The following is a 14,709-nucleotide window of genomic DNA, read 5'->3' on the forward strand; positions in this document are numbered from 1 at the left end:
GCCATGACTATGCAAAGACATATTCATTAATGAATTTTAGGACTCAGAAGGGGGAGGTGGGAGAGCGGCTTGTGATAAAAAAAACAAACAAAACTACACATTAGGTACAATGTACACTACTCAGGTGATAGGTGCACTAAAGTCTCAGGAATCACCACTATATAATTCATCCAGGTAACAAAAAAGCCATTTGTACCCCCACAGCTATTGAAAAAAAACTTTTTTTAAAACCCCAAAGTAAAAAAAAGTTGGAACAATTTTCTTTTCTTTTATATAATTTTTACATGTGTTAGCTTTAGGGTCAAATTTATTTCTTTTTTATTTTATTTATTTGTATATATTTTTTGAGACAGAGTCTTGCTCTGTTGCCCAGGCTGGAGTGCAGTGGCACGATCTCGGCTCACTGTAACCTCTGCCTCCCAGGTTCAAGCGATTCTCCGGCCCCACTTTCCTGAGTAGCTGGGATTACAAGTGTGTGCTACCATGCCCAACTAATTTTTGTATTTTTAGTAGAGACAGGGTTTTGCCATGTTGGCCAGGCTGGTCTGAAACTCCTGACCTCAGGTGATCTGCCTGCCTCAGCCTCCCAAAGTGCTGGGATTACAGGTGTGAGCCACAGTGCTTGGCCTATGGTCAAATTTAAATGAGCTGTTCTGAAATATAAACTTTGGATTTCTGAATAAAGATTTGATAAGTTAAAAATGGGCTGAAAACTTGTATTCTGAAATAAATTATAGAAACCCAGAATTCTAGAACTAAATCTACAGTTTTGCAATATTCTAAATGGAATTTCTTCTTTTTCATTTCTTTTTTTAATGTCAGTTTAATTGAGTAAGATGTGACCTTGTTCAGTATACATTTAATGTGTTTGACAAATGGATAGTTATGTAACTACCACTACATCATCTCCAGTAATTCCCTTCCATTCCTTTGTAGTCAACCCCTCCCCCAGTCCCAGTCCAGCCCATGGTAAATACTAATCTGCTTTTTGTCCCCAAATTTTTACCTTTTCTAATCATGTACATATTTCTTGTCATAAATAGAATTTTATAGTGTGTAAAAAACAAAAGGACATACAAGGATCAGAAAACATAAAAAATGTTTCATGTCACTAATCATCAGAGAAGTGCAAATCAAAAACCACAATGAGATACCAGTCCACATACATTAGAATGGTTGTTATTTAAAAAGTCGAAAAACAACAGATGCGGGTGAGGTTGGAGGAAAAAGGGAATGCTTATACACCATTGGTAGGAATGTAAATTAGTTCAGTCATGGTGGAAAACAGCTTTGAGATTCTCAAAGAACTTAAAACAGAACTACCATTTTACCCAGCAATCCCATTACTGGGTATATATCCAAAAGAAAATAAATTTTGCTACCAAAAAGACACCTTCACTTGTATGTTCATCACAGACAATTCACAATAGCAAAGACATGGAATCAACCTAGGTGCCCACCGACAGTGGACTGGCTAAACAAAATGTGGTACATACACCATGGAATACTACGCAGCCATAAAAAAGAACAAAATCATGTCCTTCGTAGAAACATGGATGTCCCTAGAGGCATCTAGGTTAATTGTCCTAAGCCAATTAACACAGGAACAGAAAACCAAATGCCACGTGTTCTCGTAGACACTGGGAGCTATTGGGAGATAACAAGAGAGGGAAGGGTTGAATAGCTATTGGGTACTATGCTCACTACCTGGGTAATGAGATCATTCATATCCCAAACCTCAGCATCACACAATAACTTGTACATGTACCCCCTGAATCTAAAATAAAAGTTGACTTTTTTTTTTTTTTTTTTTAAAGTTCATTCCTTTTGACCAAGCACTCTACTTCTAGAATCAAAGATATTCAAAGTGGTATTATCTGTTACAGCAAGCATTTGGAAACAACTCAAATGCCCAATAATAGGGGAACAGTAAAATTTTAGAATCCAATGGCAATTTCATTAGGATAATATCAAGTCATTATAAAGGAGGGAAAAGTTTCTTACATGCTTGATAAAGAAGACATTAAAATATATATAGATGTTATACAATATACAATATGATCTCAACTGCAGTTCCAACAAAGCACAAATATTAACAGGGTTTGTCTTTGGATGGTAATATTTCTTTTTGTTGTTACTGTTGGTTTTTGCAGTTCCATTAAAAAAATGAGAAGCTGTTACTTTTGTAATCACAAACATATTTTTCAGTAGTGCTCTTCAGGATTTGGGTGCCTGACTTGTCATGCATGGAAGCCATCGGGTTCATCCTCCCCCTGGGTGCAGCTAGTGCCACTTAGGTCCAAGGATGCTGGGAATCTCAGGACATTATTTTCTGGACAAGAGCTCTAGATTTATCCCAGTGTTAGCCAGGAATGAGCCTTGCTTCTCTTATAATCCAACAGAGAGCTCTGTATCTCACCTGATACGTACGAAACATATTCTTCAAATACTTGTATTCTTTTCCCATCTCCTCTGGATAAAAGGAAAACAACAAGGTCATCTTTAGTCTTCTGATATGCACATTTTGAAATTCAAACGTGAGCTCTTCTGCACACTTTCCCCACTCCAAATTCATCACCAAGGTAGTAAAACCTTTGTGTGCCCCAGAAATCACCCTAGAAGCTTATTAGAAATGCCATTGCCTGGACCGTCATCCAGGATCATTCTCCCAGGTCCCAGGAGTACCTAGCTTCTCTTGGGCAGCCAACTTCTCCGCCTTCAAGGCTGTTTTGTAGTTGTTCTCCAACTCACTGAGTTCTGCTTCATGGGTCTCTTTGAGCTCCCTGTGGGACCCCGGATGAAGGCCACAATAATTAGTAAAAAGAAGTCCAGAGCTGAGCTGTTACCCTGATCTGATCCTACCCTCCACCCTCCCACAGGAAGTGAGGTTCTCACTTTTTTATTTTTAAACAATTTTAAATCTTTTTTTTTTTTGAGTCAGGGTCTCACTCAGTTGCCCAGAGTGAGTGTGGTGGCATCGTCACAGCTCACTGCAGCCTCAACCTCCCAGGCTCAAATGATCTTCCCACCTCAGCCTCCCAAGTAGTTGGGAACACAGGCATGTGCCACCATGCCCACCTAATTTTTTAATTTTTTGTAGAGACGGGGTCTTGCTATGTTGTCCAGGCTGGTTTTGAAGTACTCCTGGACTCAAGCAATCCTCCTGTGTTGGACTCCCAAAGTGCTGGGATTACAGGCATGAGCTACCATGCTCAGCCTGGGGTCCTCACTTCCTGAAGCATTATCCTGGCATCTATCCAGAAAGGGTGAGGGGACCCTTTTCTACAACCATTGTTTTGAAAGGAGACAGCATGACCACAGATTGCTCTCTAATAGCACAATCTTGTCTATAGCTTGCTTGGGAAACTATGGGCTGCATTAGCACCCAGGATAATTTTAGAATCCAAATTCTCTCTAGCCTCCATCCCAGGAAGAGATGTTGGCAGTGTTTATGATGAGTGTTAAAATGAGTCCATATGAGCTATCAAGCTATTAAGCATGAAAAGACATGGAGGAACCTTAAAAGCATATTACTAAGTGAAGGAAGCCAATTTAAAAAGGCTACATAGGGTATCATTCCAACTATATGACATTCTGAAAAAGGTCACACTATGGAGACAGTAAAGGGATCACTGTTTACCCGAGGTTAGGGGTAGGAGGTGGGATGAATAGGCAGAGTGCAGCAGATTTTTAGGGTAGTGAAACTATTCTGTATGACACTAGAATGGTGGATACATGTCACTACACATTTGTCCAAACTCATTGAATGTACAACACCAAGAGTGAACTCTAATACCAGCTATGGACTTTGGGTGATAATGATGTGTCAATACAGGTTCATTGATTATAACAAATGTTACCACTTTTGGGGAGGGATATTGATAATGGGGGGAAGCTATGTGTGTGAGGGGGCAGTAAGCATATGGGAAATCTTTTATACTTTCCCCTCAATGTTGCTGTAAACCCAAAACTACTCTAAAAAATAAAGTTTATAAATAAATGAATAAATACATAAAAGTTTACGGTTCAGCTAAGAGTGCTGCCTCTCCACCAGGATTTCTCTTTTTACTTGTAAATTGGTAACTTATAATTGTATATATTTATGGGGTAAAAAGTGATGTTATGATTTATGAATACAATGTGGAATAATTAAGCCAAACTAATTAACATAAACACCACCTGAGATACTTAAAAGTTTTTTCTTTTTTTCTTTTTTTTTTGAGATGGAGTCTCTGGCTCTGTCCCTCAGGCTGGAGTGTAATGGCGCAATATCGGCTCACTGCACCCTTTGCCTCCTGGGCTCAAGCGATTCTCCCACCTCAGCCTCCCGAGTAGCTGGGATTACAGACACCCGCCATCATGTCTGACTAATTTTTGTATTTTTGTATAGATGGGTTTTCACCATGTTGGTCAGGCTGGTCTTGAACTGGTGACCTCAGGTGATCCACCCGCCTCGGCCTCCCAAAGTGCTGAGATTACAGGCATGAGCCACCGCTCCCAGCCTAAAAGTTTTTTCAATGAGAATATCTGAAATTTATTCTTAGCAATTTTGAAATGTCCAATACTCTGTTATTAACATATTTACTACTCTGTGCAATAGATCTAAGAAAACCCCATATTTCCCCTGCCTAATTGAGATTTTGTACGCTTTGACCATCATCTCCCTATACCCCCCATCCCCTAACCTCTTTAACCACCATTTTACTCTCTTTTTCTATGAGTTTGATTATTTCAGACCCCACATACAAGTGAGAACATGTGGTATTTGTCTTCCTGTGCCTGGTTTATTTTATGTAGCATAATGCTCTCCAGTCCCATCCATGTTGTCACAAATGCCAGAATTTCCTTCTTTTCAAAGGCTGAATAGTATTCCATTATATGTATATGCCACATTTTCTTTATCCATTTATCAACTGATGGATGCTTAAGTTGATTTCATAACTTAGATATTGTTAATAGTGCTGAATTGAACATGGGAATACAGACATATCAACAAACTGATTTCAAATATTTTGGGCAAGTACCCAGAAGTGGGATTGCTGGATCATATGGCATTTCTATTTTTAGTTTTCTGAGCAACCTCCATACAATTTTCCATAATGGCCATACTAATTTACAATCCCAATAACACTTTGTTAAGTGTTCCCTTTTTTTCACATCTTCAACACTTGTTATTTTTCATCTTCTTGATAATAGCTATTCTGACAGATGTGAGATAATAACACTATGGTTTTAATTTGCATTTCCCTAATGATTAGCAACATTGAGCATTTTTTCATGTCTGTTGGCCATTTGTATGTCTTCTTTTGAGAAATGTCTATTCAGGTCCCTTGCTCATTTTTTAATTGGATTTTTTGCTTTCTTGATATTAAATTATTTGAGCTCCTTTTATATTTTGGATATTAATACCTTTTCAGACACATGGCTTTCAAATATTTTCTCCCAATCTGTAGGTTATCTCTGCACACTGTTAATTATTTCCTTTGCTGTGCAGAAATTTTTAGTTTGATGTAATCCTATTTGTCTATTTTTGCTTTTGTTGCCTGTGCTTTTGGGGTCAAATCAAAAAAATCATTGCCCAGATAAATGTAATAAAGTTTTTTCCCCTTTTTTTCTAGTAGCTTTACAATTTCTATTCTTATTTTTAAGTCTTTAATCCATTTTGAGTTGATTTTTGTATATCGTGTGAGATAAGGGTCCAATTTCATTCTTCTGCATGTGGATGTCCAGTTTTCCCAACACCATTTATTAAGAGACTATCCTTTTTCTATTGTGTATTCTTGTCACCTTTGCTGAAAATTAATTGACCACACATACATGTGTGAGTTGATTTCTGGGCTCTTTGTTTGGATTCATTGGTCAATGTGTTTGTTTATTTTTGCCAGCACTATGCTATTTTAATTACCATAGCTTCATAGTATAGTTTGAAATCAGGTAGTGTAATGTCTCTAGCTTTGTTCTTTTTTTTTTTTTTTTTTTTTTGAGGCGGAGTCTAGCTCTGTGGCCCGGACTGGAGTGCAGTGGCCAGATCTCAGCTCACTGCAAGCTCCGCCTCCCGGGTTTACGCCATTCTCCTGTCTCAGCCTCCGGAGTAGCTGGGACTACAGGTGCCCGCCACCTCGCCCGGCTAGTTTTTTTGTATTTTTAGTAGAGACGGGGTTTCACCGTGTTAGCCAGGATGGTCTCGATCTCCTGACCTCGTGATCCGCCCGTCTCGGCCTCCCAAAGTGCAGCTTTGTTCTTTTGGCTCCTAATCACACTGCCTGTTGGGCTTTTGTGAGTGTGTGTGTGGTTCCGTAAGAATTTTTAAATTGTTGTTTCTATTTCTATGAAACATGCCTCTGGAATTTTGATAGAGATTGCATTGAATCTGTAGATCACTTTGGGTAGTGTGGGTATTTTAACAATATTAATTCTTCCGAATCATAAACTTGGGTTATCTTTACATTTATTTGTGTTTTCTTTAATTTATTTCATCAGTGTTTCCTAGTCTTCAGTGTACAGGTCTTTTATCAACTTGGTTAAATTTATTCCTTTTTTTTTTTTTGTAGCTATTGTAAATAAGATTGTTCTCTAGATTTCCTTTTTGGACAGTTTGTTGTTAGTATGTAGAAATACTACTGTTTTTTGTATGTTGATTTTGTACCCTGAAACTTTACTGTCTTTGGCTATTAGTTCTAAAAGTTTATTGGTGAAGACTGTAGGGTTTTCTATATATAAGATCATGTCAGCAAACAGTGGCAATTTCACTTCCTTCTCTCTTGTTTGGATGCCTTTTATTTCTTTTTTTTGTGTAATTCCTCTTGCAAGGACTTCTAGTACTATGCTGAATACAAGTGGTGGGAGTGGGCATCCTTGTCTTCTTCTCATATATGGCCTTTATTGAGTTGAGGTATATTCTTTCTATACTAAATTGGTGAGAGTTTTTATCATAAAAGGATGCTGAATTTTGTCAAATGCTTTTTCTGCATCTAATGAGATGATCATATGGTTTTGTCCTTCATTCTATTAATGTGAGGTATCACATTTATTGATTTGTATATGTTCAACCATTCTTGCATCCCAGGGGATAAATCTCACTAGATCATGGTGGATGATCCTTTTAATATGTTGTTGAATTCTGTTTGCTAATATTTAATTAAGGATTTTTGTATCCATGTTCATTAAGGATTTTGGCCTGTAATTTTATTTTCTCATAATTTTCTTGTCTGATTTGGTATCAGAATAATGCTGGCCTTATAAAAATAGTGTGAAAGGGTCAGGCATGGTGGCTCATGCCTGTAATCCCAGCGCTTTGGGAGGCCGAGGCAGGCAGATCACCTGAGGTTGGGAGTTCAAGACCAGCCTGACCAACATGGAGAAACACCGTCTCTACTAAAAATACAAAATTAGCCAGGCATGGTGGTGCATGCCTGTAATTCCAGCTACTCAGGAGGCTGAGGCAGGAGAATCGCTTGAACCCAGGAGGTGGTGGTTGTGGTGAGCTGAGAGAGTGCCATTGCACTCCAGCCTGGGCAACAAGAGCAAAACTCTGTCTTTAAAAACAAACAAACAAACAAACAAACAAACAAAAAAAGTCATGTGAAAGTCCTTCCACTTCTTCAATTTTTTGGAAGAATTTGAGAAGAATTGATGTTAGTTCTTTTTTAAATGTCAGGTAGAATTAAGCAGTAAAGGCACCAGGTCTGGGTTTTTTGGATAGTAGGCTTTTTATTATTTATTCAATATCATCATTATTGGTCTGTTCAGATTTTCTATTGTTTTTATGATTAAGTCTTGGTAGGTTGTATGTGTCTAGAAATTTATCAGTTTCTTCTAGGTTATCCAGTTCATTGCCATAGTAGTATCTTATGATCCTTTGTATTTGTCATATCAGTTGTAATGTTTTCTCTTTCATATCTGATTTTATTTATTTGAGTCTTCTCTATTTTTTTCTTAGTTTAGCTAAAGGTTTGTTGTTTTGACCTTTTCAAAAAACAACTTTTAGTTTCATTGATTTTTATATTGTTTTTCTAGTCTCTATTTCATTTATTTCTGCTTTGATCTTTATTATTTTCTTTCTTCAGTGTACTTTGGGCTTATTTTGTTCTTCTTTCCTAGTTTTGTGAGGTGTAATATTAGTTTATTTGAGATCTCTCTTCATTGTATCTACTTCTTTTAATTTGACTAAAAGCCATTTATTGAAAAGGCTATCTTTTTCCCAGTGTGTGTTCTTGGCACCTTTGTCAAAAATCAGTTGACTATGGGTGTATAAATTTATTTGTAGGCCTCTGTTCTGTTCCATTGGTCTATGTGTCTGTTTTTTTATGCCAGTATTGTGCTGTTTGGGTTACCATAGCTTTGTAGTATAATTTAAAGTCAGGGGCCTTTAGCTTTGTTATTTTTGCTCAGGATTGTTTTGGCTATTTGGGGACTTTGTGGTTCCATATGAATTTTAAGATTATTTCTTCTCTTTTTGTGAAGAACATTTTTGGTATTTTGAAAGTGATTGCATTAACTCTGTGTAATGCTTTGGGTAGTATGATCATTTAAACAATATTAATTCTTCCAATCCATGAACATGAAATATCTTTCCATTTATTTGCTTCTTCTTCAATTTCTTTAATCGATGTTTCATAATTTTCAGTGTAGAAATCTTTCACTTCCTTGGTTAAATTTATTCCTAGATATCTTATTTTTTAAGCTGGTATACATAGAATTGTTTTCTTAATTTCTTTTTTAGATCATTAACTATTGTGTTTAGAAATGCTACTAATTTTTTTCTTTTTCCATTTTTATTTTAGGTTTAGGGGTACATGTACATGTATATATTTGTTGCCTAGGTAAATCGTATGTCACTGGGGTTTGGTGTACAAATGACTTCATTGCCCAGGTAGTGAGCATAGTACCTGATAGGCTGTTTTTGAACCCTCACTCTCCTCCTAACCTCCACCTTCAAGTAGGCCCCACTGTCTATTGCTCCCTTCTTTGTATCCATGTGTACACAATGCTTAGCTCCCACTTATAAGTGAAAATATGCAGCATTTGGTTTTCTGTTCCTGTGTTAATTTGCTTAGGATAATGGCCTTCAGCTGCATCCATGTTGCTGCAAAGGACATGATTTTGTTCTTTTTTATGGCTGTGTAGTATTCCATGGTGTTACATGGAACCACATTTTCTTTATCCAATCCACCACTGATGGGCATCTAGGTTGATTCCATATCTTTATTACTGTGAATAGTGATGTGATGAACATACACATGCATGTGTCTTTTTGGTAGAATGATTTATATTCCTTTGCGTATAATACACCCAATAATAGGATCACTGGGTCAAACGGTAGTTCTGTCTCAAGTTCTTTGAGAAATCTCCAAACCACTTTCCACAGTGGCTGAACTAATTAACATCCCCACCAATAGTGTATAGCATTTCCTATTCTCCACAATCGTTGAAGAAATATCCAGTAGTTGAATTGCTGGCTCATATTTTTAATTTTTTGAGAAATCTCTATACTGTTTTCCATATGGCTGTGCTAATTTACATTTCCACCAACAGTATATAAGAGTTCGCTTTTCTCCACATCTTTGTCAACGTGTGTTATTTTTTGTCTTTTTATAATAGCCATTCTAACTGGTGTAAGATGATATTTTGTGTTTTTGCTCTACATTTCCCTGATGATTAGTGATGTTGAACACATACTTGTTGGCTATTTGTACATCTTCCTTTAAAAAAAGTCTACTGATGTCCTTTGCCCATTTTTAATGAATTTGTGTTTGTTTTACTGTTGGATTGTTTGAGTCATCTGTCAAATGAGTAGTTTGCAAATATTTTCTACCATTTAAGAGAATGTCTCTTCACTCTGTTGGTGGTTTCTTTTGCTGTGTAGAAGCTTTTTAATTTAATATAGTGTCATTTGTCTTTTTTTGTTTTTGTTGCCTGTGCTTTCAAAGTCTTAGTCATAAAATCTTTGCCTAGACCAATGTAATGAAAACTTTTCCTTATGTTTTATTCTAGTAGTTTTATAGCTTTGGATCTTACATTTAAGGCTTTAATCCATCTTGAGTTCATTTTTGTATATGATGAGAGATAGGGGTCTAGTTTCACTCTTCTGCATATGGTTATTCAGTTTTCCCAGTATCATTTATTGAAGAGGGTGCCCTGTTCCCAGTATATGTTCTTGACAGCATTGTCAAAGATCAGTTGGCTGTAATTATATGAATTTATTTCTGGATTCTCTATTCTGTTCCATGCTTTATGTTTATGTGTCTATTTTTATACTAATACCATGCTATTTTGATTATGATAGCCTTGATCTATATCAAAGAGTGCAGTTGGAGTGCAGTGGCATGATCATGGCTCACTGCAGCCTTGACCATCTGGGCTCAAGTGATCCTCCCACCTCAGCCTCCCAAGTAGCTAGGACTCCAGGCACATACCATAGTAACTGGCTAATTTTTAATCTTTTGTGTAGATGCTGTCTTGCTATGTTGTGCAGGTTAGTCTGAAACTCTTGGACACAAGCCATCCTCTCGCCTTGGCCTCCCAAAGTGCTGGGATTACAGGCGTGAGTTACCATGCCTGGTCTTGTAATATATTTTGAAGTCAGGTAATGTGATAACTCCAGATTTTTTTTTCCCCCCACGGGATTGCTTTGGCTATTCTGTCTCATTTTTTGTTCTATATGAACTTTAGAATTGTTTTTTCTGTTTCTGTGAAAAGTGACATTGGTGATTTAGGGATTGCATCAAGTCGGTACTGCATTGGGCAGCATGGCTATTTTGGTGATATTAATTCTTCCAGTCCATGAGCATGGATGAAATATCTTTCCATTTGTTTGTGTCCTCTTCAGTTTCTTACATCTGTCTTTTGTAGTCTTCCTTCTAAAGGTCTTTTACCTTTTTGGTTAAATTTATTCCTAGATATTTTATTTTATGCTTTGTAGCCACTGTAAATGTTATTGGCTGATTGATTTCTCTTTTGGCTATTTCATTGTTGGTGCACAGAAATGCAACTGATATTTGTATGTTGATTTTATATTCTGCAACTTTACTAAATTTGTTTATTAGTTCTAAGAGATTTTTGATGGAGTTTTGTGTGATTTTCATATATAAGATCATGCTTTTCTGCAAAAGAGATCATTTGGCTTCCTCTTTTCCAATTTGGATGCCTTTTATTTCTTTCTATTGCAGGACTGCTCTGGCTAGGACTTCCAGTACTATATTGAATAAGAGTGGTAAAAGTGGGCATCCTTATCTTGTTCCAATTCTTAGAGGAAAAGTTTTCAGCTTTTCCCTATTCAGTATGATGATAGCTGCATATTTGTCATATATAGCCTTTGTTATGTTGAGGTATGTTTCTTCTATGTCTAGCTTGTTGAAAGATTTTTTTTTTTAATCATGAAGCAATGTTGACTATTATGAAATGCTTTTTCTGCATCTATTGGGATGATCGTATGATTTTTGTCCTTCATTCTGTTGATGTTGATATATGCTTATTGATTTTCATATGCTGAACTATCTTTGCATTTCTGATATAAGTACCACTTGGTCATGGTATATTATATTTTTGATATATTGTTGGATTTGGTTTGCTAGTATTTCATTGAAGATTTTTGCATCTGTGTTCATCAGAGATATTGATCCATAGTTTTCTTTTTGCTGTTGTTGTATTGTCATCTGACTTTGGTATTAAGGTAATGCTGGCCTCACAGAATAAGTAAGGGAGAATTCCCTCCTCATCATTTTTTTTTGAATAGTTTGAGGAGGATTGCTATTAGTTCTCCTTTGTGTGTTTGGTAGAATTTGTTAGTGAATCCATCTAGTCCTGGGCTTTTCTTTGTTGGGAGACTTTTTATTACTGATTCAACCTTGCTACTCATTATTGGTCTTGAATAATTTTCAATTTCTTCCTGATTCATCTTGGTAGATTTTATGTTTTAGGAATTTATCTCTTTTTGCTAGGTTTTTTAGTTTGTTAGTGTTATAGTTGTTCATAATAGTCTCTGATGATTTCTTGTATTTCTGTGGCATCAGCTGTAATGTCTCTTTTTTCATTTCTGATTTTATTTGGGTCTTCGCTTGTCTTTTTTTGGTTAGTCTAGCTAGTGGTTTATCAATTTCATTTATCTTTTTAAAGAACTTATTTTTTTTTGCTGACCCTTTGTATTGTTTTTGTAGTTTCTATTTCATTTAGTTCTGGTCTGATCTTATTACTTCTTTTCTTCTACTAATTTTGGGCTTGGTTTTCAATTCCTTCAGGTGCATCATTAGACTATTTATTTGAAATCTTTCTACTTTTTTGATGTAGGTGTTTATTGCTATAAACTTCTGTCTTAGCACTGCTTTTGCTGTATCCCGCAGGCTTTGGTATGTTGTATTTCAATTTTTTTGTTTCAAGAAATTTTTTTTATTTCAATCTTAATTTCTTCATTGTTCTATTGGTCATTCCGGAGAATGCTGTTTAATTTCCATGCGTTTGTATAGTTTTCAAAGTTTTTCTTGTTATTGATTTCTAGTTTTATTCTAGTTTTTTAAGTGTGCCTATCTTTGGGCCCCAGGGTGGCATATGCTGGCATTAAGTATTAGTGGGTTCAGGCAGGCCAATTCTTGGGCCTTTAGTGGCTTTTTCAGGTGTCAGGAATGGCACCTATGGGCTGAGCAGGTAGGTAGGTTCACAGACCCATTGGCAATGGGTGTGCTGTGGCTGATGGCAGTAGCAATAGTGAGACAACCCTCTGGGACCCAAGTGGTACTCACTGGTGTTGGTGGTGGCTATGAGAAGTTGGGTGGTCCTGTCCTCAGGCCCATAGGTGGTGCATGCAGGTAGGTGCCAGCAATGGTGGTAGCGGAAGGTTGAGTGGGCTTACTCTCAGACCCTGGGAGGAGTGCTCATGTGCCTTACAGGTGACATGAGTCTCTTGTAGGCAGCATATAGTTGGTTCTTGTTTTTTAAAACTCCATTCACCCATTCTATTTTTTTTAATCAGAGAATTTAATCCATTTACATTCAAGGTAATTATTAATAGGTAAGGACTTACTACTGCTATTTTGTCAATTTTTGTTTTGTTGTTTTGTAGATTCTTTCTTCCTCTCTTGCTCTCTTCTTTTGTGGTTTGATATTTTTTGTAGTGTATGCTTTGAATCCTTTCTATTTTTCTGTTGCGCTACTGCTAAAGATTTTTTTCTTTGTGGTTACCATGACACTTAGTTAGAATATCTTGCTCTTGTAATAAGCTATTTCAAGCTGATAACAAGTTCAATTGCATACAATAACTCAACAGTTTTACTCCCTCCCTAACATGTTGTTTTTGATATCAGAATTGATACCATTTTATAATGTGTATCCTTGAAAATTTATTTTAGCTATAGTTATTAATAGTTTTGTATTTTTACCCTCATGTTGGGATAAAATTGTCTTACATCCCATCATCACAGTCCTAAAATATTCTGAGTATGACTCTATTTTGCTTATACCATTGAGTGTTGTGCTTTCGTATGTTTCATGTTATTAGCAGCTCTCTGTTTCAGTTTTTAAAACTTCCTTTTGCAATTTCTGTAAGGCAGGCATAGTGGTAATGAACTCCCTTAATTTTTATTTGGGAAAGTTTCTATTTCTTCCTCAACTGGGAAAGACAGCTTTGCTAAGGTATTCTTGGTAGGCAGTTTTTTTCCTTCAGCACTTTTAATACATCATCACACTGACTCCTGACCTGCAGTGTTTCTGTTCAGAAATTACAATTGTATTGGCACTCCTTTGTGTGTGATGTGTTTCTTACCTTCTGATGCTCTCAGAATTTTTGCTTTGTCTTTGATTTTTGATAGGTTGATTATTATGTGTCTTGGTGTACTCATCTTTAATTTGATTGAATTTGATTAGGAACGGGTGCACAGGAACTCTCTGTACTTTCTCCTCATTTTTCCTGTAAACCTAAAACTACTCTAACAGATAAAGTCTACAGATACATAAATGTATAAATGGCTATGACTCAACTAAGAGTGCTATCTCTCCACCAGGATTTCTAAGGCTGCTCTGGTGTGCAGCAAGTAGCCTGAAAGGGGATGTTAAGATTATCTTCACCCATACACATAATAAAACTCTTTTAAAAAATAAATCGTATCGTGTATATTTAAGGTATACAACATGATGTTGTAAGATTCATCTATATATAAGTCATATATATGCATCTCTACTATAGTAACCATCTTACTGTATCTATATATGACACATAATTTTTACTATATATATATATACACACACACTACACAAGCATATATATATGTAGAGTTTATATATATGTGTGTGTATATATATATACACACACACAAATAGTTACAATAATGGAGATTACTATGTACATATAGTTAAAAGGTTACTATAATGGAACAAATTAACATATCCATCAGCTCACTTAGTTAACCATTTTCCCCCTGTGGTGAGAACAGCTATAAACTCATTTAGCAACATTCTTAATATCGTACATTATTATTAACTATAGCTCTCATCTTTTTACATTATATTTTTGGACTTGTTCACCCTACATATTTGCAACATTGTATCATTTGATCAATATCTCCCCATTTTCTTCCTCCTACCCGACTATGGTAACCATGTTCTATGCTCTATCTCTCTATATTTGGACTCCTTTTAATTTTCTCTTGATTTGACTTTGCTCCTGACTCTCATACTGTCTTCCTATTTTGCTGAGTCCCTGACCTAGCAGCCAGGGAGAGT

General features: G+C 36.3%; 1 protein-coding gene across 2 annotated transcripts in view; it reads right to left on the reverse strand.

Moving 5' to 3' along the window:
- Positions 1 to 14,709, reverse strand: part of FLACC1 (flagellum associated containing coiled-coil domains 1) — a 67,537-nt gene that overhangs the window by 37,098 nt on the left and 15,730 nt on the right. For both annotated transcript variants that reach the window (XM_010375513.2, XM_030916766.1), the window contains exons 8-9: positions 2,686 to 2,783; positions 2,420 to 2,472 (exon numbers count right to left, since the gene is read on the reverse strand). In XM_010375513.2, coding sequence (XP_010373815.1) covers positions 2,420 to 2,472; positions 2,686 to 2,783 — 151 coding nt within the window. The remainder of the gene's footprint in view (positions 1 to 2,419; positions 2,473 to 2,685; positions 2,784 to 14,709) is intronic.

The sequence above is a fragment of the Rhinopithecus roxellana genome, chromosome 14 (assembly GCF_007565055.1).
Source record: "Rhinopithecus roxellana isolate Shanxi Qingling chromosome 14, ASM756505v1, whole genome shotgun sequence".
NCBI lineage: Eukaryota > Metazoa > Chordata > Mammalia > Primates > Cercopithecidae > Rhinopithecus > Rhinopithecus roxellana.